The sequence below is a fragment of the Haemaphysalis longicornis genome, unplaced genomic scaffold, assembly GCF_048455015.1.
Source record: "Haemaphysalis longicornis isolate Haplotype H1 unplaced genomic scaffold, Haemaphysalis longicornis Haplotype H1 scaffold_2, whole genome shotgun sequence".
Lineage (NCBI taxonomy): Eukaryota > Metazoa > Arthropoda > Arachnida > Ixodida > Ixodidae > Haemaphysalis > Haemaphysalis longicornis.
The window spans coordinates 147,922,023-147,948,447 of record NW_027526295.1 but is presented as its reverse complement, the minus strand read 5'-3'; the positions used below and the strand labels follow the sequence as shown (position 1 = coordinate 147,948,447).

Below are 26,425 nucleotides of genomic sequence, written 5' to 3'. Positions count from 1 at the left end.
AGTGGCCAAAGAGTTGAGCGGCTGAGCCCAAGGACGAGCTAGGGTTTGATTCAGACGATGGTGTCGGTTTTTCATGGTGACGGCGGAGACGAAAAAAACCCGTGTGCAGACATTCTGCCACGCGTTAAAAACCCCATCTGGCCTAAATTCATCCGCAGCCCTAACTACGGCCCTCCTCATAGCCCAAGTGCACCATCGTTGCAGCTTGGGGGGGGGGGGGGGGGTTGAAAAGAAGGGGTAATTTCAGGCGGACTCGCTCTTCTAACCAGGTGCTCGGTGGCGGGGCTCTGCAGGAAGGGTGCCACGGCGACCAGCAGCCGGTAGCCGAGGTAGTTGAGCAGCACGGCGGCCGGGGTGTCGTGCGTGATGCGGGCCAGCCTGTGCAGGAACAGCATGGAGCGCACGGCCACGGGCTGGTGGGCGCCGGCCGCCGCGCTGCCCTTCAGCACGCCGTTCAGGAACGACACCCAGTCCCAGAGGACGCCGCCAGGAACGCTGCCCAGGGTCACCTGCGCCGCAGCGCCCGAACACGGAAGTCATCGTGTAAGCTTTTTAGGTGCGGAGTACCTTAGGACCGCACAATGTTCGTCCGCGTCCGTGCGCATAGCATTTACAATCGCAAAAAATGCCATAGGCACCGGCAGGATTCGAGCCTAGGCTGTCTCTGGTAGACCAGACAGTTGTGTGAGTCGTCTTACCCATTGGGCTACGACCGTAAGCTAGTACCCGAGAGTCAAACGGCTTACTCCCTCGCCTGTAACGTTACGGGTACCTTAGGACCTCCCAATGTCCGTCCGCGTCCATCCGTGCGCACACCACCATCGAGCGAAAATCAAGCGAAATTCGATTTGAGCCGTGAGTTGCAGTTTCATTTAGGGAATAATCAAGGTGCACCTCACGGCTCAAATCGAATGATGGTCGGGGCGCAAATCGGATGTCACTCGGGGCGCAACTTGGATGTCATTTAGAGTCCCCGTACTCCGCACCCTCGCCATCATCCACAGAACGGAGATGCTGCCATTTTTATTTATCATGTAAGCACGTTTACTGAGTAAAGCTTGAGAGAAATGAATAGACGGAACACAGCCGGAATATGCGAATTAACCGCTCAAGTTTGTTTTATAATGGCGATTCGGGTTCAGGTGATGTTGGGCCGGTGAACGCACGCAATAACGTCTCGCCGAGCGATGACGCCATCGCGCGCGCTGGCACCAGCTGGCACCGCTCGACCTTTGAGAACACTCTGTCCAGCGTTCGTGGCGTGATCTCTCGCCTGCTCTCCTCCTCACCGACAGTTATCCTCACCGACGGCCGGTTCTAACGCATGCTAACGCGGTCCACATTGGCGAGGTGTGAAAGCCTGCGGACAAAGCGATCCGGGCCTGCCAGTCACGGAGAAATTTCAGCGGCAAGTTTGAAAATCCATGTGAGGTGGAGCAGTTGTGTATCCGACGAAGGGAGGGAGCGACAGGAGAATGGCGTCACTTCCGAAGACGTGGAAGCGCGGCGCGTAGGCCGTCCCGTCGATACTCGAGAACGGATGCGATGGCCTCGGTCCAATACCGAATATCGCACCGGTGAAGGAGCGGCGAAACGTTAGCGAGTTCTATATATAATTACGAGCTCGCGTACACTGCATACTTTAATGACCGAGTGTTCAATGCTCTTTCGGGTCCTCACGACGACACCACGCAGAAAACGACCTAGTCTCGAAGCATGACAACGCAGAAAACGTAGGCGAGTCTTCAAGCATAACCACGCGTAAACTTAGCCGAACCAAGAATAATCTCCCCGGCTTCTCTTTGTGTCCAGTCTTAGCTAATAGTGCGAATCTGCCCCATTTGTTTCTGCACTAACGATTTGTCTACGGGGCGTTTCCCAGCGAAAAGATCGCTCCGAGCTGTTACCCAAGAACTTGATTGAAGGGGCACTGAAGGCAAAATATAACTTCCTTCAGTTTGAATATTTGGTAACTTCGCTCTATTTCAGGCACAAAACATGGACCTTTAACCTTCCCCCCAAAAAACAGCAGATTGGAGAAATTTCCAAATTTTGCGCAGCAGTGACGCATTATGGACAGCAGTGACGACAGTCATCAGTGTGCCAACTGCCAGTAGAGATTCAAATGAAAAGATAAAAAATAACTAGACGTCTAGCTAGAGTTGTCCAGTCAGTCATGTTTCTCGGTAGTGGCTTTAGTCGGCGGCCGCCAGACGCAGAAGATTTCGTGACGCCATTAAGACTTCGCCAAAGTGTCTGGGAGTACCCACTAGTTGATCACTATTCTTAATATGTAGACTATTTGTTTTTAGTTTGCGATAAAATTGATAATATTGTTATAAGAGAGAGAGAGAGAGCTTCAACAAAGAATTTGTGCAGCTTAGTGGCAAAGCAGTCTTTTTAATGAGCGAAACGTTAAGTGCTCATAGCAAGTAAAGTATTCTACAGTGAAGGCTGACGGCGAAAAAATATTTGCGAGATCCCGTGAGGCAGATCCCCAAGAGCAAAGTTGAATCACTTCAACAAAGAATTTGTGCAGCTTGGCGGCAAAGCAGTCTTTTTAATGAGCGAAACGCTAAGTGCTCATAGCAAGTAAAGTATTCTACAGTGAAGGCTGATGGCGAAAAAATATTTGCGAGATCCCGTGAGGCAGATCCCCAAGAGCAAAGTTGAATCACTTCGGTAGCATCTACAGAAAATAATCCCGAACAAACAAATTTTTCATAAATGTCCCAAATAAAAAAAAAATGGCTCGATCCTTGAGTCCTACTTATAGTATGAACTTTACAGAAGCGAACGGAGGTATCCGGCTGTCTCGGAAAATTCAGGGACGCGATCGATAGCTTCGAGCGGGTCGCTCAAGCTTCTGCGACAGTTTCGCGCTCACTGTTGGGGGAAGTTCGGGAAATGCGACAATTAATTTTTACGGTGTTCTTTTCTCAAAAAGCGTGAGCGGAGTGCCATGGGGATATATCTGGCTGCTAAATTTGTTTGCGTTATAGAAACGCGCTCTAGGCTCGTTCTCTTTCTGGTAAACGGGAAATCAGCTTTATTGCGCGCCAAGTTCGAAAATCTGCGGCAAAAAGGGGAGTTTACCAGCTGGTTAAAATTCATGTCCCTTCCCCTTGGCGTGCTATTTGTACACACCGGTGACGCTGCATTTATTGTACCATCACCAGCTGAGTGCTGAGTGCATCTAGAAGCCAGAATCTGAAAAGAAATTGAATCAGTTCTACTCAGCTTGAAAGCTGTCGAAGTGCGCAGCAGTGACTTGCAAGAGGGGCTGTGGCGCCCTCTCTCGATTAGTTTCAGTATCAGGCCGACGTTGATACCGAAAGTAGTCAAGAGAGGGCTCCGCAGCCCCTGGAAAAGCCTATAAGGAGACACTGGATTGAGTTTTCAGTTTTTTGGGACAATTAACGCGTTAAATCATGACGTTTTCCTTATTTTACATTGTTGTGTACTTATTTGCTGCCTAGCAAAGGCAGTCCCCGTGGCGACGGCGCAGCGTGAAGACCACCCCCAACACTTTGCATATGAGTAACGTGTGCCCCCTGTGGCGCAACGGGATAGACGTCAGCGTCGTAACGTCAGTGATCCAGGTTACATTCCTACCAGGGAAAGTGGTGATGTTTTCGAAGCCTCTATTTAGGTGCGTGACGCCGTCACTACGGTGGCTAGATACCGTGACCGAGGACGAGCGACGACGCGAAGCAGGGTCCGCACTTAAACGCCCGGTGTCTTTGCGGGGGAATGATATTAACAGGCGTAAAACGAGTATGGTATGAAGACACCACCACGCAGACGGAAGGCGCAGGCATGAGATCACGTGTTACCCTGTAAAAGGGGGGCGACTTGCGCGTTGGCAGGCTCTCGATGGCGCGGGCCAGGCGTCGCTCGAGCTCCAGCAGGGCGTCGACGATCTTGTCCTGCTCGTGACCCCTGTACAGAACCCTGATCGCCCGGCCCACGGACTCGCGGTACCAGTCCATGGCGCGGCTGTCGTCCATGTGCTCGTGCAGGGACAGCAGCAGTCTCGCCTGCGTTTCGCAGACGAATGTGCGGAGCCGAGTGAGGACCTGCTTACGCACGGCGTAACAACGAGATCAGGAGATCAGGAGTCTAACCCCTCTGAAGGAGTTGGCCGTGAGCTTTGTATACGCCTATAGTGCAAGATTTACAATATTTTAGGGCGCAGCCCTTTGGTAGCCGTCTCTGGGCTGAGCCGCGTTGTCGGCGTAACCGAGTGAACGAAGGCAAGACCGACGAGTGAAAGAAAAAAGCGAACGATGAAAGAAAGCAAAGGAGGAGAGTGCCGGGAAATTGGGAGGGGAGGGCCGTTCGCCGCGGCGGCGCGAGCCAGCGCTCTCCAAAAATGTGCGGTGGGGGTAGGGAGGGGGAAGTATGCTGTGCCCGCACGAGGCACTCGACGGCGCGACGCTTGGCGAAAACGTGAGGGCGACGTGCGCGTGACTATGATGTGCGTTCGTTTAAGACGCAGTTCGCGGTACCTTCCTGAGACGCACTTTGCGCCGCCGCCGCAGAGGCTCATCATCGCTGCCGTCGAGAGAACGCACGAGTGAGCGCTGCCTCAGCGCGCTGCTGCTGCACCCAAATATCGCACTAGGGAGGATCGTAATCGCCAGCCATTTTTTGTCGTTTTGCTGCTAGGCTACAGGGGGTAAAATACACGGGAGTGAAAATAAGTTTTCTGTCTCTGTTTTCCACTAAGAAAAACAGTGAGAGGCGTGTACGATACGCTTGAGATTGCATCTCGGTTATGTACCCAGGGGGACAGAGTAACTGGCCATAAGGTATATGTTCATATCATGAACTGGGGGAAACACGCGAATTAAGTTGCCACATTCTAAAGAAATCCCGAATATGGCTTCTGTGAGTCGCCAAAGTTCACCGTCGCCTATACGGTTTTTTTTAGCTCATTGCGCGCCCGGGACGAGATGTATAGGTGCATCAGGCAACCCCAACCATACGACAACCCGAAGGCAAACACGCAACCAATGCCCGCTGGACCACCATGTAAAGTTCTCGCCATGTCACGAAGCCCATATATGAAGTCACATGCGCATGCTGTGACCGATGGCCACACGCCAGCCACACTGATTTGCGTTTTGCGGACACTTTGAGAAGGTGGGAGTGGGTAGGAGGAAGGTATTCTTGATCTGCCGGTTGGTGAATACGTGTCGTAAGCTGCGCTCCAAAAACAGTGGATGTGCGCCAGGCACACCAGTAAATCGGCAGTCTCACGCAGTTAAAGGTGGTTGATTCAGAAGGACCCCCCCACCCACCAAAAAACAAAACAAGAAAGCAAAAGAAAACTGACTAAATTCTTCAAATATCGAATAGATAACAAGTACTGTACAATGTTCTTTGAAGGCATACAATTATTCGGTAATTATTAATTGAGGGTGTCTGCTTTTTTGCGATATCTGGAAAGATATAACCACACATTTTTTATCAAAGTGCTCAACTGCATGCACCCTCTTGAGACTCCTAGTTTGGTGAACTTCCAGCGCAAGTTCCCGAAGACTTTTGTAAAAGCCTTGGGTCGCCCGCAGCATATATCTTCCGATTCGCTGGAGTCTCCATCGGAGCGGTGTGCTGCGCAAATGCGGCGCGGAAACAGAAACGCGTCTAATAATATGGCAGCTAGAGAACACAGTGTGTCACCAATGTGCTGGGCCCAACGTTACTAATCTAGTAACGTTGTGCTGGGCCATCAACGCAGTGGGCTGCGCCCTCTAGAGGAGAGGAGGTAACTATAGAAATTGACCGCCTATCTGCTCACTCCGCTGCCGATGTCGTCGAAAGACGGCCAGTGTTGTGCCGCCCGTGCCACGTAAATGCATCTTCTCTTTCTTGCCCACCTCTTACGATCTTCCCCTCAAGTTTCACTCCTCCCACGGTGAAGATTTGTTCAAGACACTTCAAATTTAATGCTCGCGGGCCATTTACTGGAACCTTTCGTTACTGTTGCACCTCTTGGAATGCCGCCACGAGGTCTACACTCGCGTGAGAGTGCTTTTTGTAAATATTTGAAAAAAAAAATCATTGTTCCGACGCGTGTTTTTTAATTTTCTCTCGCAAATAAATTTGCTAACGCAAATATCGAACGCCAAAATAATCATTCCAGCCCCAGTTATGTGTTGATGTTTTGCCTCAAATTGCCCATTGTTTATTTTTTTGCTTAACTTATGTTCTTTTTTTATTTTTTGCCTAGCTTTTGCTTTCTTGCCATGTTCTTGCTTTATTTTTAATATATTTTTGCCATATTCTGCTTTTTTGCTAGAATGCTTATGAGTTTTGGCAGCGTGGCTGAGTCCACAGACAGACAGACAGACAGACAGACAGACAGACAGACAGATGGACGGACCAAATTTTTCGGGTTAACTAGGCCACGAAAAACTATTGTCAATAGTAAGAGCAACATCAAGTGCTCAGGGGGCACCCTTTGCCAAACCAACCTGTTGTCATCCCTATGTGTACACCACCGGGTGATAACCAATGTTAAACTGCCGTCGCCTTTGGTTTGTTTTCGAACCAAGGCCGTCAACAACTTCGGCACTTGATCGAATTAACCAATAAATATCCGGCTGAGTTGAACGAGCGTTTCGCATCTTATAGCCCCATATATACCGGGCCTGCATGCGTAAGCACCAGAATCATTGTAGTTATCGAATTACGAGAGTCTACACTATGCGGGCCTCGAATAGACGCCACAAAGCTGTGGAAGGGTACCTGGCCGAAGACGATGAGCAGCCTATCCTCCTGCGGTCGCTGCTGCTGCTGCGAGTCCTCCTCGTCCTCAGGGGGCGTCCGGGGCTGCAGCCGCTGCAGGTCGACGGCGACGAAGGGGAAGACGGCCAGCGAGCCGGCCAGCTTGCCCGCGGAGTGCGCCACGCTCTTGCGCTCCCGCGGCGCCCTGTCGTACGGCCAGCCCTCGAGGTCCAGGTAGCGCAGCACGCTCGACAGGGACTCCATCTCCCGCGAAGAGCGCGAGGACTCCTGTATGCGGAAGGGAGCAGTCACGGGGAGTAAAAGCAACTCGCCTCTCTTTGGGAGCGTGCAAATATTAAAAACCGCCGTGAACGGCCCCGTTGGGATAGCCGTTCAAAGCCGTTGCGATAACTGTTGGATAGCCGTTTCGATAACCGAATATAGTGCTCACGTCTTCGTTCTTTAACGCGGGATCGATTTATACACCTGCTTTCATGATCCGCTCCCGTTCGAGCATTGCGCTCGCAGAATCTGCGCACGCCTCGAATTGTCTGTGCTTACTGTTCATCAAGGGCAGGAAACAGTGGAGCAACAAAGTGCCTCCCTTTTTTGATACCACAGAGATTAACGTAACCTTTCCTGGCTTTGCTCCTTCATCCCTCCAAACTATTCGCGATTTCAAGCGTTCACGCGCTACCTGGCGGCTAGTGCAACAACAGTGATCAAGTGATCAAAAGGCCTTTCCGTCACCCGTTCCTGGACGGACGTACCTGGACGCACGACGCGACGAAGAGCAGCGTCTGGTGTCCGAAGTGGTGCCTGCTCTGGTGCATGCGTTCGGCGTCCTGCGCTGCGTACGCCGTGGCCAGTTGACGCAGCGCCTGGTACGCGTAGCCGGAGCTCTGACTGGCGTAGGGCGCCGCGCGGAGGTCTGAGCCCGGCAGCACGCGGTGCCAGCGCGCAGAGCAGACGTGCGCGTAGTAGTCGTCGCACGGTCCCACCGCCGCGTCCAGCTTGTCGTCGAAGTAATGCGCCTCGGCGTGGCACACGGAGTCGTTGCACAGGTACAGGCCTCCCTGGCCCCACGGCCCGCCGTGCCACGCGCCCATCTGCGGGAATGCAGCGCCGAGGGTACGGGACACCTTGGTCATCGACAGACACAGCAGTTGTATATTAAACTGCTTCCAGTCGTATCTGCTGGGCAAAGCGCTGCGCTATAAGAAAAATCATGTACCCCCTCCGTCTAACGACGACGATGATTGAACGCGAAGCTTTCTTGTGAAGGATTCCTTGGTTGTCGTCCGAGTTTGGACTTTGGTTCGCATGCGGCTTGGAATGACTCGTTGAGCTTTGACCTACTCGCACGAAGTTCTGAATTTTGGTCGCAGCGGCTTTGAGTTTGACCTTTCGCCCTTCGATTTCGCACGAAAAAAGCTTCGTCTTCAACTATCGTCGTCGTCACCCGGAGGAATGCATGATTTTTTCTGTCTAATGTGGACGTCATGCACCCCACATCCGAGCTACTTCGACCATGTTTGAATGGCAAAATCGGATAAACGTCTGCTTCGTAATGCCAGAGCCCCAGGTTCTATTCTGACCTGAGGAAGCATTCTTTTGGTTCACTTCACCCACGATAATCATCATCGTTAGAGAAAGTTGCTTTCATGCAGTGCGGTTTCAATGAGACATACGCCGTCAGAGAGACATAGAAAGCTTCGCGTTAAAATAGGAAAATACAGCTTCGGAAGACATGAAACGTCTGCCCACATCAAACATCCACGTTGTTCTCATGACTCAGAATTAGGGAAGCGAAACAGGAACACCACGCAGAGCGTGGTGGTCTACACTCGTTTCCACAAATATCATGAACATGGATCTTGGATCTCCTTCCATGAATACATTTGGGTAGACAGCGGAAATTCTAATTTTTATTTTACTGTCTCTCGGTATCGAGGAACTTGAAGACAGAGGCCAGAGTAAGAGATGGGGGAACGTTGTCCTAGTCCCGTCGTTGCTGATTTGGTGTGGACAAAAGGACCGCTTACCTTACTGGAGACGGCGAGCGCGACCAGGGGCGCGCCAAGCAGCGTGACAGCCAGCGTGCCCAAGACGAGCATCGCGGCGCGTGGTGAACCTCGCACTCGCGCCAGGAGCAAGCTCAGTCTGTCCTCGTCCCTCCGCGGAGGGGGAACCAGGTCCAGGTCGCCGCACTCGGACGAGCTGGAGCTGCTGGGAACGGGGCTGGTCGTGGTCGTCTCTCTCTGGCCACTGGCTTCGGCCACGGGTGCGGTTGGGCTGGGGACGGCCACCGGTACCGCCACAGTGGCGTCCGCCTGTGAGGGGCCGGCTGCTCGAGCTGCTCGCGTGGCGTTCGCTGTAGGACGAAGCGGGCACGGTATCAGGAATGGTCGCAGCCGGCCGATACGGCTCAAGATGGTGAATGTGTGGAAGAATTACGGTAGTTTCACTTAGTGAGCTGAGATTATCGCGACAGCCGGAGTGCTGCTCCCTTGGTGATTCTTGCTTTAGCAAGGTGGTCATGAACGCGCGAGTCAGCAAGGACACACACTATTTGTTACAGGTTAAGATATTACATGCGGAGTACCTTAAAGGGACACTGAAGTGAATTTGTCAAGCTCCCGTTTTTGCTTGCACTGCGTAGACTGGCTCAAATTAGCACACTTTTCATCGTTTATCCGGTTGACAAATCGGTAATTATTTTACAAAGCGCGAAAGAAGAAAAACTACCATGCGCGGTTTGCGGCGGCCGCACCAACTAAAGCTGTGACGTTGGGAGGAGCGGGCACCGTGATTGGACGATGCCCAAGGTGAGCAACCAAACAAGTTTCGGTTTCGGTTCTGGAAAACACAACCGTTGGCGTTGTTGGATGGGCATTCTCAATAATTCAGTAATCATCGTACCGCGCTTCTGCCATGTTGTCAGCTGTAAAAATGCATAAAGATAAGCCTCCTAGGACGGATTGGAATCGTAGCATTCACTAGCCGAAACCTCCGCAGTGCATGAACGCCCTCCGCGTACCCGCAGACGCCCAAATGTCATGCGCTTTTCCCCCATATTTGGAGCTTGCCTCCCTCATGCCTGTGTCGTAAAAAGCGTGTTCGCACCAGGCCAAGGGTCTGTTCATTCTGGCCTGTGCCCACTGCCTGCAAGCAGTCGGTGCTTATGGCAACAGCACGCCAACGAGAACTCTCTAGCGCGCCAGTGCCAGCCTGCGCGCGTTTTGTGAACTAGTTCGTGGAGCCATGAACGTTGCGGCCCAAAAAAAGGTGAACTCAATATAGAAAACATCGGCGGAAAACGAAAAAGTTAACTTACAAAAAAAAAGCACGTACCCGCGGGGATTCGAACTCGTGACTTGCAAAATACTTGCGGTGGCACACCTAGCGACCCAGACCACATATCTTGCTCCGTGACCCAGACCACTCGGCCACGGAGCGGGCTCCGCTCTGGGTATATATTGTACAACCAGTTTACACTTTTATTTAGTTTTGGCATTTCAAGCAGCTTAGGTGACTATTTGTTGTATTGCGCTCGTGCAGTAAGCGTCGCCCAAGTTTCCACAATAGCTCACGTCTAGCAATTGCATTTCGTAGACGGAAAAGCGTTCGCAGATGCGTAGTCGTGCTGCTGACCGCTGTGCTTGTTCGCCCAGCGCAAAAAAGTGCTTCCCGCACCCTAGTTTTACGCTGTACGGTAAAAATATCAGTTGATTTTATTTCCTTAGTACCTATATTGACTTCGCTGACTCTTCTCCCGCATTCAAGAGGCCTTATATTTTCCTACTGGCATACCAGTCAGCGAAGCGTCGCATGTGCGCTTGTGCAGCGCTTGTGTGAAGCGACCTTGACTTGGAGCTAGATACAGTGAACAAACTAACCAAGTAAAGAAAGGCAAATTCTACCATTCACAAACGTGTCCTGGCTTCGTTTCAACTGAGCGAACGAATTGCGACGACCCATCGGCGGCCGGCGGACGAAACGCTGGGCCGACTGACTCTGTCTGAAGGCCGGGGAGCCGTGTAGTAGCGCAGCCAATTGCCAGCTTATCCCCTCCTGACGTCACACGAAAACGCCGCAGAAAATGGGCGAGCGTAAAGAGAGGAGGACAGCATTTTCGAATTAATTTTTCTACTAAATAAAATCGCGTAAACGCGCCCAGGGTGGTCGAAACATGGCCTGGGGACTCCGGACTACAATTTGCGCAAGTAATCCCGCAATGTTTACATATCACTTCAGTGTCCCTTTAAGACCGCACAATGTCCGTCCGCGTCCATCCGTGCGCATAGCATTTACAATCGCAAAAAATCACACAAGCACCGGCAGGATTCGAGCCTGTCTGGTAGTCCAGACAGGACTACCTATCTGGTAGTCCGTCGTCTTACCCATTGGGCTACGACCGTGAGTTAGTACCCGAGAGTCAAATGGCTTACTCCCTCGCCTGTAACGGTGTTGAGTACCTTAGGACATCCCAATGTCCCTCCGCGTCCATCCATGCGCACACCACCATCAAGCGAAAATCAAGCGAAATTCGATTTGAGCCGTGAGTTGCAGTTTCATTTAGGGAATGATCAAGGTGCAACTAGCGGCTCAATTCGAATGACGGTCGGGGCGCAAATAGGATGTCACTCGGGTTGCAACTTGGATGTCATTTCGAGTCCCCGCTCCGCACCCTCGCCATCATCTACGGAGTGGAGATGCTGCCGTTTTGTTATGCTTGTCGATCACTGCGGCTTATTTGATCCGTGAATTGCGTAAGTCCCAGTTCTAGAGCTTTTTCGTTGAAAATAAGTCCGAAGCACGTGATTAACACTTCTGAAGGGTTGTGAATGCGAAACCCTTATTGTACTGGTGAACGGCTGAGACGCGTCGCTTATGCCTCGTTTTGTCGAAGGGCTTCGCGATTTTGTCGCTCAGTTCACCCACCCAACGGCGTTCTTCCGGCACATGATGCGCTTGGCTGTACAGGAATGATCGCGGCGCGAAAAATAACGCCCGAGGATTCACGAATGACGTCATTAGGAAGGAATACGTGATAGCGAACTTCTTAAATACCGTTAAATGAGATACATTGCGATGATGCGATGGGATTTCGAGATCAGCATGCTTTTTAATGCTGTTACACTACCATATTGTGAATATAGTGAAAAAATGAAGCGCATAGCACGATATTGCCAGGCTTCTAAGTCAGTTAGTAGATATGCCTGATGATGACTAGGCTCACTCTCTTTTAGGGCATATTAGTGTTGTGCATGCCAACTTGCGTAAATGTGAGGAACCATTTCTAAAGTAACGTCTGAGACGCAAGTACCGTACTTGCACGATTTTAGTGCTCCCCCAATTGTAACGTGCAGTAGAGTTCAACTAGCGGAAACCGCAAAAACAACTATGCGCCCACTCTACCGAGCACACCAAATAATTCTGTTAGCGCACGCCTCAGAATTCCACAAAACATTTTATTGAACGCGCAGGCTGTGGGCAGCTAAAGCCCTTCCTTGAAGCTTTGTACTTAAATATGGGATTTATTTGTTTGCGCCAATCGCGATTTGAGACACCTTATGTATGGGACGCTGCCCGGTTCCCTTCCGTTACTTTGCGTTTAAACAAAGCCCCAATAATTCATTAAGCCGCTTCGTTTTGGTTTGGTGTTGGTGGCATTGGCTTTGAGGGCTTTGAGTTTTGAGGTATTTTTGAACGCCTATTTTCATACAAGAATTGAAACCGTGCAAATACGGTAAATGGTGAATGTGATTATTCCGTGGTAAGCTTGTGGTTAGCTGTACGCCAAGGTACTTTTAGGTGCAAGTTTCTCCCACAAGGCTGGATAACTTAGGGGACACTGAAGTGAATTTGTCAAGCTCCCGGTTTTGCTTGCACTGCGTAGACTGGCTCAAATTACCACACTTTTCATCGTTTATCCGGTTGATAAGTCAGTAATTATTTTAGAAAGCGCGAAAGAAGAACAACTACCATGCGCGGTCTGTGGTTGCCGCACCAACTAAAGGCTGTGACGACAGGAGGAGATCCACCTTGATTGGACGATGTCCAAGGTTAGCATTCAAACAAGTTTCGGTTTCGGTTCTGTGAAACAACATGTTTGACATCCGACAGCATCGTTGGATGGGCATTCTTGATATCTCAGTAATCATCGTACCGCGCTTCTGTCATGTTGTCGGCTGTAAAATGCCTAAGATAAGCCTCCCACGACGGCTTGGAATCGTAGCAATCACTAGCCTACGCAGTGGATGAACGCCCTCCGCGTCACCGCAGACGCTCAAATGCCATGTTTTTTTTCCGCATATTCGGAGCTTGCCTCACTCATGTCTGTATCGTAAAAGGCGTGTTCGCACCAGGCCAAGGGTCTGTTGATTCTGGCCTTTGCCCACTGCCCGCAAGTAGACGGTGCTTGTGGCAGCAGCACGCCAACGAGAACCCGCTAGCGCGTCAGTGTCAGTCTGCGCGCGTTCTGCGAACTCGCTCGTGGAGCAGTGAACGTTACGCCCCGAAAATGGTGAACGCAGTTTAGAAAACATCTGCCGCAAACGAAAAAATCAACTTACAAAAAAAAACATTACCCCCGGGGATTCGAACTTGCGACTTGCGAAACAATTATCCCAGCGCTTCAGACCACTCGCCCACGAACCAGCGCGGCCGAGGTTGGATATATAAGGTATATAATGTATAACTAGTTTGCACTTATATTTAGTTTTAGCATTTCAAGAACCTTAGGTGACTATTTGTTGTATAGCGCTCGTGCAGTAAGCGTCCCCCAAACTCCCACAATATCTCACGTCTAGCAATTGCATTTCTTAGACGGAAAAGCGTTCACAGATGTGTGGTCGTACTGCTGACCGCTGTGCTTGTTCACCCAGCGCAAAAAAGTGCTTCCTGCTCCATGGTTTTGCGCTGTACGGTAAAAGTTTCAGTTGATTTTATTTCCCTAGTACCTATATTGACTTCGCTGACTCTTCTCCTGCCTTCAAGTGGCCTTAGGTTTTCCTACTAGCGTACCAGTCAGCGAAGCGTCGCATGTGCACTTGTGCAGCGCTTGTGTGGAGCGACCCGGACTCGGAGCTTGATGCAGTGTACAAACTAACAAAGTAAAGAAAGGCACATTCTTCCATTCACAAACGTGGTGTGGCTTAGTTTCAACTGAGCGGGTGAATTGCGACGGCCTGTCGGCGGCCGGTGGACTAAACGCTGGGCCTACTGACTCTGTCGGAAGGTCGGCGCGCCGTGCAGTAGCGCAGCCAATTGCCGCAATGTTTACAAATAATTTCAGTGTCCCTTTAATATGTAAGATCTAGAAGTGCGCGGCCAGACTCGTAATAGAAATTAATTTTAGTTTGGCAACATTTAGATGTGCTTGCCAGGTTGATCACAATGTTTAGGTAAGATTGAATAATATTATGATCATAGTTAAGGGAATATTGCGATATACGCCCGTGTGTTCGAGATTTCGGCGCATGTTAAAGGTACCGAGGTGGTCAAAATTAATCCGGAGCCGAGCACTACGACGCACCTGATCGCCTGTGTAGCGTCGGTACGTTAACCCTCATAATCAATCATCTAATAGGATACGTATTTCGCAGACTTATAGAAAGCAAAGGTCATTCTTGCGGCACACCAGATGCTACATTGATCAGAGGCGAGTTGTTATTGTTAGCTGAAGTAAACTGTATCCTGTTGGAACAAAAGTCTCGTGCATTTGACCACCAGACGGTCAATGTTCAATGGTGCAAGCTTAAGAATGAGCGGATAATGATGGACACTATGCTTAGGTTAGCCTAGAAAAATTGCGTCTACACGAATTCTGGCGTCTATAGATGAATGTAAGACGTAAATGAAGCCATCCTGTCGGGTGTCACATGAATAGCCTTTGCAGCAACCGTGCTGATGCGTAAATATCAGATTATGATCTTTGAAGTAGTCAGTGATGTGGGAGTGTATAATATGCTCACTGGTAAAGAAATGGGTTGATAGTTAAGGGGTGAGGTGGCAACCTGTGAGTAGCGTGAAACCGGTCAGACGCTGTTGTATTTCCTTTCAATTACAAGCGCGGTCACTGCAAACGAGAAAAATTTCATCCACTGCCCTGTGAAATACCAAAAATAGAATAGTCGATTGTGCCGTAAGCCGGCAAAATAGGCTGCGCGAAGTGTTGGCCGCACTGCGTCTCCATTGGTTGGTTGCGACCATGTGACCATCGCGCCGGTATTTCTTTTTCCTGCACTCGTGCAGCGCTGCTGCGTTGTTTTAGTGCGTGCTTTATTCGGGTGTATTTTAAGCCAACATACCGTAACCAATCCTAACCTTACCCAACCCTTAAAGGCAGCTTTCAACCTAACCTAACCCAACGTATGAAATCAGGTCTCGAATGAACAATAGAACCCCCGAAGAAATCTCGCAACAATACCGAACAGATCTGTATTACCCAGTCCCAAGTTTCTCAATAAAATACACAAATTAATAAATGAGCAGAAGAAACCACAGGAAACAAATGCAATAAAAATAAAAAGAAGACAGAAACAGGTGGGGTCCAAGCCGCGACTTCTCAACCAGAAACCAGAGGCGCAACCACTGCGATACGCTCCACGCGTGCCTGCGCTATACCTTCAGAAGTTGAAACACCAGTCTCAATGAAGTAAGCCTGTACAACCAATTAGGAGACTGTGCCGGCAAGATATCCTTACCAGCTGAAGTGCCGACTGTCGGAAAATTATCCACTTCCAAAAAAAATTGTTGGAAAATCCTTCTATGGATCTCTAGGAATGCGAGGGCATCTCGTTGCTCTCCCTGGCGAACTTCGAGGTCGGCTTGACGCGCACGCCTTGCTTCGGCTTTAGTAGACTGCAACAGCACGGCATTTCTTTATCGCTTCCTCTCCTCGTTTTCTATGCCAACCGTGCTTGGCCCTCGAAGCATCTCAGCGCACACGCCTACTCACGCAGCGGCACTGGTCACCTGGAGCTCTTTTTGTTTTCACCCAGTAATGGCATTTCCTCACCGCCAGAACTATTTCTTCCTTTCTTGCCGACCCGCACCGGCTGCGCACACCATTTCACACCGCGTACAAGCGGTGACGGGAGTCACGGGACTCCTAGAGATGACGTACCACGGGCCCGTCGGTTGCAGTGGCAGTGGGTGAGCCGCGCTTCGACATGACGCCCCTTTAGCAGCGTCATCATGGGAGGGAACGTATAGCGCCACTGCAGCCACGTTCGCTCTCTCGCCCTCTGCTTTCGCTCTGTCGACGGATCGACGGCGAAAATTTTTGCTGAAATGCCACACCTAATGCTCACGCATTAAAGCATACTCTTCTACGAACTGGTAAAGGTGCTGAAAACGGACTGCTTACACCGCCACACAGTTTTTGACGGGTCGGCTAACGACGCCTTGCCCTCTACACGGCCTCGATACGGCCCGCAGCCCCTCCTCCCCTCTTGTCAGTCGGTCAACGGTCATGATTTGCTTACCATTGGAAGCTGTCGCCTTGACTTTCTTGGTTTTCGCTGTCCTCGACGCTGCTTTCGGTGGATTCGGGCCAGGTGTGGCTGGGGTGGGAGATTCGGCCTTCTGGGCCATCTTAGCGGCTTCGCAAAGAGGCTAACAGGTGAGCGCAGAGCTGGGACCTTGTTCGAGAACAGCCGCACGTAGCAGAGAGCGCGCGTGCCACAGCAGCGCGAGTCGCTCGGTCAGTTGTTCGGTTTCCAGCAAAAATGGCACATAATTCTTGCGGGGGATTGACCAAGCCAGAAATTAACAAATTTCTGTAGAAGTGACACAACTTTGAATAGAGATAGGAAAACGAAACCAAAGAAAAATACTTGGGAATCTCCCGTGTGGAATTATGCGATAGCGCGTTAATATTTTGGCTGCATCCGTAGCCCGCGTGCCGAGTCCGTCTAGACTTTTTTATGGGGCTAACTCACTGTCGTGAGTCTTCCACGCAATATGCAAAAGCGATGTGGGAAAGCCGACCTTACGAAGACAAATTCACTATAGATAGGCTTGAGTGCTGTACACCGCTGTCCTTCAAATTGGCCTGACCTCAATACACAAATACATTGCTGGAAATACATTTGTACAGGAGATAATGTAAACGGTCTTGTATAAGGATGTCCTGTTTTTTTTTCTTCTTAAAACATATGTTATTATGGAGCGTGAGAGAGAGAGAGAGATAGAAACAACTTTCGCTGAGCCCATTTCAGGTGACGCTCGCAGGCGTCAGACGGGGTGGAACCCTATTCACGAGTCCCATACGAGTCCAATAGCTCCTGGCCCCTGAACGCGAGCTCTTGCTGCGTCGACAGGTCGGGGCTGGACGTCAAGATCTCCCATCGCTCGGGTAGGGGGGGAAGAGGAAGGGGGAGGGAAGGTACAGGATTCTTGAGCTCAGTACACTCCGCCAGTATGTGCGACAGGGTGCCTTCCGTCTTTTTGCAGAACGGGCAGATGGGGTCGTGTTGTGCCGGGAACATCTTGTTCAATAAAGCTGGGTGCGCCAGTGACCCCGCTTGTGCGCGGCGCACTATTGTTTGTTGCTTGCGGTCGAGTTGCTGGTGCGGCACGGGAAGCCTGCACCTGGCGCTCCTGTACAGCGTGGTAATCTCGCGGTAGCTCGTGACTGGGTGCGGTAGCTCCGACTCGTCCTCGGCCCGGTCTGCTAGTTCGCGGGCGTAGTGGTCGGCGAGGGCGTTGCCTTCCACTGTCGAGTGTGCCGGAACCCACACGAGCTCTACGTCTCGTCCCGGTGGGCTGCGCTTTGCGAGAATTGCTATGGCCGCGTGGGAGACGATCCCCTTGCGGTAGTTGCTGTAAGCCGTCTTGGAATCTGTGACGATCGTATGCACGTCTCCGTGCGTGAGGGCGAGAGCGATGGCCATCTCTTCTGCTTGGCTGGCATCTGTCGTCCGTAGCGACGCGCTGGTCACCAGCTTGTCGATGGTCGTGACGGCGGCCACTGCTTTGCTGCTGTGCTGGGGAAGTGAGGCGTCCACGTAGAGGACCCGGGGGTCTGCTTCCAGCTGTCGGGCGAGTGCCTGCTGTCTCCTGTACATTGACGCGTGACGCGTTACGCTACATAAGCACTCACCATGAAGGGACCATGCAAACAAGGCACAAGTTTGGTTCATTCGAGAGATTGCCTCGTTCGAATCATACTGACACCGCTTCTAAGAAACTTAGCTCAAATAAGCTATATAATTAGGAAAAAAGGGTTGGCAATGCGACTCACTAGCTTATTTCCCGCACTAAAACATATAACGTCATTCGCACAGCCGTGCGATTGGCTTAGGCCAGTAAAAGCAAACGCCAGTTATAACTTGCGTCTGCTTCCACAACAATTGGTAGTTGCGGCAGCGAAAAAGAAGCAAATCGGCTGCAATCGTGGACTTTTATCTTCGTGATGGTTGCGAAGGTTGCGTACAGCTTCGTTACCTTTGTGAGCTTCCTTTGTTTTTCGTCAATCTCCCTAAGTGGGTATGCTTGGCTTGACAAACGTGCGGCCGGTACGCTAGGCGCTCGCCGCGAGGCGCGCACACGCGAACGCTCGGGATTTTTTTTTTTTAACTGACGGGCGTCGCCGAAATCTTGGTCAGTCTCCCTAACTTAAGTGGTTACGCTTGGCTTGACAAACGTACGCGGGGGACGCTGGGCGGTCGTCGCAGGCACGTACGCATAAACGCTAGGCATATTCTTGGTTTTGTTAGCTGCCGGGAGGGCGCCGCCGCGAGGCCCGCGTTCATGTGCGCGCGCTAGGCAATTTCGTGGCATTTTCCAATTCTTAGTTTTCTAAATCGGGCACATTCGCCCCAATAAAGCTCCCGATCCTGGCCAATCCCCCAAGTGGGGATGCGCCACAAGCAAAGGAACAACAACAACAACAACAACAACAACAACAACAACAACAACAACTTGGCATTTTTAAGTGCGGACACAAAAAATTACGATTTGCTACAAAGCTTTGCTGTTAAAAAAAAACTCCAAATCGTGGCAACACTTGGTCGGAACGAGAAAGACCCTTCATAGCGTACGCCCCTCCAAATCGATGTTGGATGACTAACACTCCCCCCCCCCCCCAAAAAAAAAAAAAAAGGAAAGAAGCTCCCACTTACAGCACCATTTATACAGCGAAGGTCTTTGCTACAGCGAATAAGAAGCAAATCGGCTGTAATCGATGGAGTGAACCCCTCGTCACAGTCAGGAAGGTTGCGTACAGCTTTGCTACCTTCAAGTCTTACGCGTTTGTGTGAGCTTCCTTTATTTTTTATTCGCATTGTTTACCTTTTTTGGGGACTATTTTTGTTTATTCTTCAGTTTTAGGGAGATGCATATGACGCAAATTTTTTATTTCGATCGTCAAATCATTTTAGTGAAGATTTCATTTCTTCGATTGTGTTTTTTTTTTTTGGTTTTTCAAAGTTCTGTCCGACAATTATCTCCATCTACGCTATTATAAGGATTACAAGTGTAACTGCCACCAAGTGTGCATTTTTGTGGTAATGCAGGGTGTTACACGGTACTGGCTGTGGGGGTACTCGGCAAAGAATGCTACGCATTAAAGTATGATCGGGACTTCTTCTTAAAGGAGCCATGAACACAGATACAAGTTGGGTTTATTAGAAAGACTGCTCATTCCCGATAACAATGATACCAATATCATCGCAATCTTAGAAAAAATAAGGGAGATATTAAAGAAAACGTGCGAAGCAGTCGCGACCCCCTAGCCAATTCCCCGCAACTATTCTATGATGTCACGGAACCTTGTTTGTGCGATTGGCGGCCGCCTAACTGACCTGTCGCGACGACACATGACTGGACGTCTGTAATGGGGCCTCTATAGTTCCATTTGACCACATCACTTGAATGCTAACGTGCAGTTAACGCACTGAAAATTATGTTTTATTGTTGGCCCGTATGACGTCATTCTTGCTCATAACACGTCACTGTGGCGCAAAATTTGAAAGTTTTTAAATACTTCTTGCTTTTTTTTTCGTAAAAGAAAACATCTTTTGTGGCTGTAATGGAGCTGAGTGAGATACTGAATCCTAGTTTTGTCAAATTACACGAAGTTGTATTTTCTCTTCATGGCTCCTTTAATCAACGCGTGCATAGTGATATCGCACCAGAAGAGGTATCACAAAGAAGGTGGGCTGCGTGGCTAATTATAACATGGGTTCACGCCCTTAAGCGAATTTTCCAACTGGTCACTCGCGGTCACTCTTGCGAGCCTGTAGCGGGGTTTTCAGTAGGGTAGGAGGGACCTAAAGGCGCTCGCCGGAACCGGGCCTCCCATGCAGAAGAAATTCACACTAATTAACTAGTCTCCTTTTAATTACTTTTGTCTGCAATGTACCTGTACAGACCACACAGCGGTGCTCTGTAACAGTGTCATGCCTTCTTGGCTCGTTATAACTGTTGATATAATTTTCGTTAGATCATTCCAGCCAATTCAGAGCGCGTAAATATTCTTCGAGCGCTTTTTTCTATTCAAGAATGTGGCAGAAGGCGGGTAACAGTGCAAGTTTAGGTTAGTTAACCTAATGTTGCTTTTGCATATGTAATATTGTAGATGGTGAATTAGGTTTCACGGTGTCTGCCTGACTATTTTTAGGGGGGAACAGTTTGCTTAATATCTGAAAACAAGAAAGACGAAGGTTTCTGGGGGTCATTGACCGTTTATCATCACCGCAAATGACTCCCCTTCCTTTGTAGTTCACAATACTAAAGCCGTGTGGGTGTCCCCTTATCACGCGGTCCGTGTTTGGCGTTCCTACGAGGCGTGACCTACTTCTACCTACCTACTTTACCCACTTGAAGGGAGAACATGAGGACATGAAACCAGGTAAAATAAAAATAAATGAGGAAATAACTGAAAATATATAAAACAACAAAAAACGCCCAAGAAAAAATCAGTTCACAAGGGACATAAACTTCCGAATCCCGAAGCTTGTCTGACCTCCCGACCTGCTTTTAAATTTTTGTCTTGGTTAAAGGGCACTGCAAAACGGCAGACCGTTGCGACGAGAGCAGACATTGAAGGCACGTAAATTTGGTGCACATATGGCGACACAAAAATAATTGATGGTAGTGATGATGGGATTGTGATGCTAGGCAGAGCTAACAGTCGCGTCCATTCCCTAACATGCTGGGCAGCAGCACACGTTTTGATAGTTATTTACACGTATACATTATCACACGGAAGAAAAATAGGTATTTTAGACTCAACCCATCCGTGTATAAGCGGGCGGTGTGAGCCAAAAATCCGTCGGGGTGATTCCGTTTGGCGCGCAGGCTGGGGCTGGGTTGACTCGCTCGTCGGGCTGAGTCATCGGGCCGTGAGGAGCTGCCGGGTGCTCTTCATGTGCGATACTAACTCGGTGACAACTTAAGAACGGCACCGGAAGTTGTCGCTGCGCCTTATCACCGTAACCGGATGTTTCTCCACGCGGCGCAAGTAGGGCGTTACTGGGAATATTTTGAACACGGCGTGAGCCGTTCCCGTGATTTTTTGGACTTGATATGCTTATAAACGACTCCAGTGACGACAAACAAACTGCGTGAGACAAGGCAGACGATATCACGCATTCATAGCAAACCCCTTTCAAAACGCGCGCGCACTGACGTCACGGGTCCGGAGCTTTGGCGGAGTGATACACTACATGAGGTGGTGCCGTTCTTGAGTTGTAACCGAGTATAGAATGAATATTGCGATAATGAACCAGCGCTCATATCATTTATCCAAGCGCCGTCTACACTCGCAGAAGGCGGCTGCGGACTTGTAAAGACATACGCTCGTTTTCGCTGCTCTTTCGTCTCAATAAGGTCTTGAAATCAACACGACATGCTCTCTACCACTTAGACATCGGAGTATGTCACTTCGGTACTACTAGTTCTTAATACTCGTTAGAGCAGGCGAAAATATCTTATAGGGAAAAAGAGCATGCACCCCTCCGTCAAACGACGACGATGGTTGAACGCGAAGCTTTTTCGTGACTGATTCTTCGGTTGCCGTCCAAGTTTTCCAAACCGCTTTGAGCATGTCGAAATGGAGCAGTCGGACAGACGCCGACTTCCTGACGCGAGGGACCCTGCACGTTCGACTCCGGCCAAGGGAGGCGTTTTAACCGCGGGACTATGGTACAAGCCGTAAGTTCGCCGTTTCAGAATAAAATACCAAGAAAATGCCGAGCGCTCGTGAGCTCGTGCTTCGCGGCGACCGCCGAGTCTCCGGCTTGCGCAGTGGCTTAGAGTCAGTGTCAGTAAAGAGTCAGCAAAGAGTCAGTGTCGTTATTTCCAGGTGCCACCTCTTAATGACAGCACGAGTGTTGCTGTTGATTGCTAGACTCACACGATAACGGCGATGGCTACATGATTAGAGATGACTATAAACTTCTCAACTTATGAGTCGTTATCTCAGCCTTGACAAATCATCTTTGCGGGCATAAGTTCTCCCCCCCCCCCCTGTATAGAAGGAAGACCTGATTGGCCAATCTCGTGATTCTAGCTACGCCATTCACCAAGAATAATCATCATCATCATCATCCCCATCATCATCCTGATGTTACCCGAATAGGAGGAGCTGTTTTGGAGGCCTCCGACAACCGTTTACGTTCGCTCCCCGAAAATTTCCTTTGGCCTGGCCATCGATTGACATTCCATTGGACAAGAGCGGAGCGCACCTCATCAGCTCGGTTGCTAAAGAGGTGGAAGCTGCCCCAACAGGACGTGCCCAAGGGTTCACTCGAAAGGTAAAGTCCCAACTTCAGCGGCCCAGTTTCAACTGCATGATTTGTTTCTCATACGAGAAAGAGCAATTGTATATACCTCCGCTTTGCTGCTTTTTGTTGTTGTTTTCGGTTTTAGCTGACCCCAATGGAACTGTTCATGTTACTCCGCTATGTTGCCGGTTCTCATGCGAGTTCCTTTCATGAGAATAAGTTGTGTGTCATTAAAAATGCGCACCTAATGTACAGCTGCTGTCATCGTAGGTTACGTTTCCGTGTGTGCATATTCGGTATGATATTTCGCCTTAAAGATGTTTTAATAAAGTCAAATGTAGGTACGTTATATGCACCTTTCTAAACTGTACATTTAAGTGTCTGGTGAAAATACCGCGGCCCCCTCTTAGCAGGTGACGCTGAAAGTGCGCCCTCTATGTCTTAGACACTGAATGCGGGACACATAAGAAACTTGAGCAGTGCGGCATAATACGCTACAGGGTCCTCACGCACTTGGGGCCAACCCCAAGGCCACCATTGAGGGTGTATCATGCAGCAGGAAAGTTTTCGCTGGAGCATCCCATGTATTTCACACCATCCGATATTTATTTTAAAACACAGCACATCACTAGATAAGATTGCGATTTTCAGCGTTGTGTATACACAACGATGTGTATACACAGTGTATTCCTATAGGGATACACTGAGCCCCGGTCAGCGCGCTCGAAAGTTTTGTTTGTCTTGAACTTTCTAATAGCAAGGAGCATCGAAAGGGAGTCATCTGACCCCCTCTAGCGTAGATTACTCGCACACAACAAGCACGGGTGGAAAGTTGGCAGTTGTATCGTGAATTTACGGCTCTCTTGTTTCCAAAAATTGTTGCCCGTGAAGCTGGGCTGCACCTTCGGCTGAAGAGGACACTGACCCCTTCATAACGCGGAAAATGAAGCAAATTGATCAATCGGCAAATTATCCGCTGCGCCTGAGGGTGTACGATAAACGGCGTGATTTGCTCGGCGTCATCATAAAAACAGCGACCTTTGTGCAGTTTGCTTATGGGTAACTCTAACGCATGCGCTAAGCATACTGGACGTTTTCAATCTGATGCTGTAATTGCGCAGAGTGGATTGATACACGGGTCAAATGTTTACTGTGTAATTGTTATAGGAATTTGCTTTTTGTCCCCAGAAAGGCACTTGCCAGAAGCATTGCCGTCTTGGTTTAAAGGCACTCCTCTCTTGAACGACGTATTACCCGAGAAAGTATCGTCTGGTATTAAATGGCCTACGTTCGCGGCTAATTTGCCGTTATATATATAGTGTAAAGGTTGTGTTGTTTCTGATCAAACAAAAGCTCCTCCGTCGGGAATGCATTCGTTTGCTTTCAGGGTTCCGCCTGAAACCACCGCTCACAGCGCACCGCGCAAGGATTCCGCAGGGATTCTCTGAAATTTCTTCAAACAAATCTAGACCGTACTCGTGCGGCAACTCCGCACCTTGCTGAGTTCGTCGAAGCGGAGCACATTGATGTGGCTGTTGCTTGTGACCCGCATGCTCGCGAATAAATGATGCCCGGAGTGCCACTTAATTGGATCCGTTTTCCACGCACGGACTCTCTGCGATGTATGTTCCTAATACGCCGGCGTAAGTTCAAAGTTTTACCTTTTACCCGTCACTGTGTACCTACATTGTGGCTCTCCGACTGCAAAATCAGTAGTTCACAATGCTGCTCATACTTACGCTGCGCCATCTGTGCCGATGGTCTTTATTTTGTCTCGGATTGGTGACGTCCTCTAACGAAACGGTACTGCGAACCTGCTATTGGCAGGAGATTTCAACGCTCGAAATCCCGTTTGCAAAGGCGATATTTCGAACTCCCGTGGAATCGAACTCGTCCATTTCATTCAGGCGACCCAACTCAGAATACCGAATGATCCAGCGTGAGAAGCGACTTTTCAAGATGCGTATTTAAAGTCTTGCATCGACATCACCCTTGTTTCCAGTGCGATTTGGGAAGGCGATTGTTTATGGAATGTACGATACACGCTGAATTTATCAGATCACAAGTACGTAGTTTTCAGTCTGCACCGGTTTCTTCTGCCGAAGAAAAACGCCTAACCAAACAATATCTGCAGAATTGGCAGCAGACTATTGGATTTAAAATTTCACCCCCCAAGATGCTTCTATACCATCCTCCCTCAACGCAGCTCTTGACACTTTTTAGTTCGAGTTTTCTCGTTCGTAAAAGAAGTTTGAACGCGTGCCCAAAGAAGCCTGGTGAAACGTGTCGTGTATAGCGACGCCCTGACGAGGGTAAGGTCGGCGGTGCGAATACTGCGGTGGTTGCACCAACGATGCCAGAATCCGCTCCTGCGGGCAGATCATCGTTTTGTTATGACTGAAGTCTTGCTGCGTACACAGGACAAACACAGATCACTAAGGACAAGGCCCTAAGACACGTATGCTCAAATGTGTCCCGCTAGAACTTGTTCGGGCCTCCGTTCAACGCGGCATTTCGAAAGCTCCGAACACCATCTGTTTTATCTTCTTTTCACTTAGCGGATGATACTCCGACAACCAACGCATTCGGGTCAGCTGGTCTTATTCTGAAAACCCACTTCCCATCTAAGCGAAAACGCCCGTGTGTTGGAGATTGCGGCACACGTTAAACATACCCAGGTGGTCAAAAATAGTCCGGAGCCCAGCATTGCCGGGTTAAGCATCATAATCAAACAGTGAAATCACTTCCCATATGATTACCGTGAAGACGACACTCTGGCCCACAAAGAGATGACGGCCATCATTGCCTCAACGAGATACCGCACAGAAGGCCAAGATGAAAACTTTACTTTGAAAAGTTGCGATTCGCCTCTCGAATTTCAAATTGGAATTCTTCACCGGGACCTGATGGCATCACCACTCCCATGGTTCATCTTGTTATTCACCACATTTCTACTTTAATGCTACGCGTGTTTGACTCTTGCCTTCTTTTTGGCTATTTCCCTCCTCACCCGGAGTACACCCACGTTACATTTTAATTGAAACCCGGACGTCCATGCGACAGAGCCTTTCTCCAATAGAACAATATGCACTATGGCGATTATTGGCAAACTGCAAAAACCATATAGTTTCATACTAATATATACTAGAGGGAAATCTGGCGCTGCAATCGCAAGCCGCCGTGGGTGGCGCCATTGCAGCTAGCGACGTTCCTCGCCTACTTGGCTTAGCTGGCCATATGGCTTCTTTTTTGTCTCGAAGCCAGAAAGGTAACATTTTTGGGTAAGTCTCGTGCCCCGCGCGGGGTACGAGATCTAGCCCCCTCGCGGTGGCTCCTGCCCCACAGAAGTGACGTCAAACTAAACTAGTCACGTGACTTCCTGTGACGTCACTTTTTTTTTTGCACATTTGAAGACGTTTTTGACGGCGTGTGTGGTGTGCGCTATGTGGGATTCCGGCCTTGGCTCCAACCGCAAGCCTGCGCAACGTTACGTCCTTATCCTCCCTGTTCTGTGTTATCGCCTTGCACAGCGGCTGCCTCGCGGCGCTTTTTTCTTGTTCGGAGGGTTGTTTGAAATGATTTATTGAGTATTTTTCGTGAACTTGCTGCTGCTAGTCTTGGTAAGCCTAACGCATCCTATTTTGGCAAGCTGCTTCGCCCTGCTTTTTTCCGTGCTCCTTTTGTTGCCGTTAAATATGTTGCTAGCTTCATATTGTCTTGGAGTTCGCGTGCCATCGGCTTTATGCTCCTGCATTCGTTGTCTACTTGTTCCGATCGCTACTTGCATTCCAAGCCTTGTATTTTGATTCTGGCGTAAAACGTGCGGATCAGTTTTCCAGCGCTTTGCGCCGTGGCTAACGTGGTAGCTGACTTTGATGACGTGATAGCGCGAGCGACGCAGTGTCAGCGGCGTCAATGTGCACGAATCAAGTATCGTCAGGTAACGCAGG

The 26,425-nt window shown here is 49.7% G+C and overlaps 1 protein-coding gene across 1 annotated transcript in view; it reads right to left on the bottom strand.

The window, feature by feature from the left end:
* The window catches only part of LOC144168346 (neprilysin-1-like), a 35,159-nt gene extending 18,821 nt beyond the window's left edge, over positions 1–16,338 (bottom strand). The window contains exons 1-6 of the mRNA XM_077697350.1: positions 16,230–16,338; positions 8,781–9,109; positions 7,506–7,844; positions 6,757–7,023; positions 3,837–4,040; positions 267–509 (exon numbers count right to left, since the gene is read on the bottom strand). Of these exons, the coding sequence (XP_077553476.1) occupies positions 267–509; positions 3,837–4,040; positions 6,757–7,023; positions 7,506–7,844; positions 8,781–9,109; positions 16,230–16,338 (1,491 nt within the window). The remainder of the gene's footprint in view (positions 1–266; positions 510–3,836; positions 4,041–6,756; positions 7,024–7,505; positions 7,845–8,780; positions 9,110–16,229) is intronic.
* Between the last annotated feature and the right edge of the window lie 10,087 nt (positions 16,339–26,425).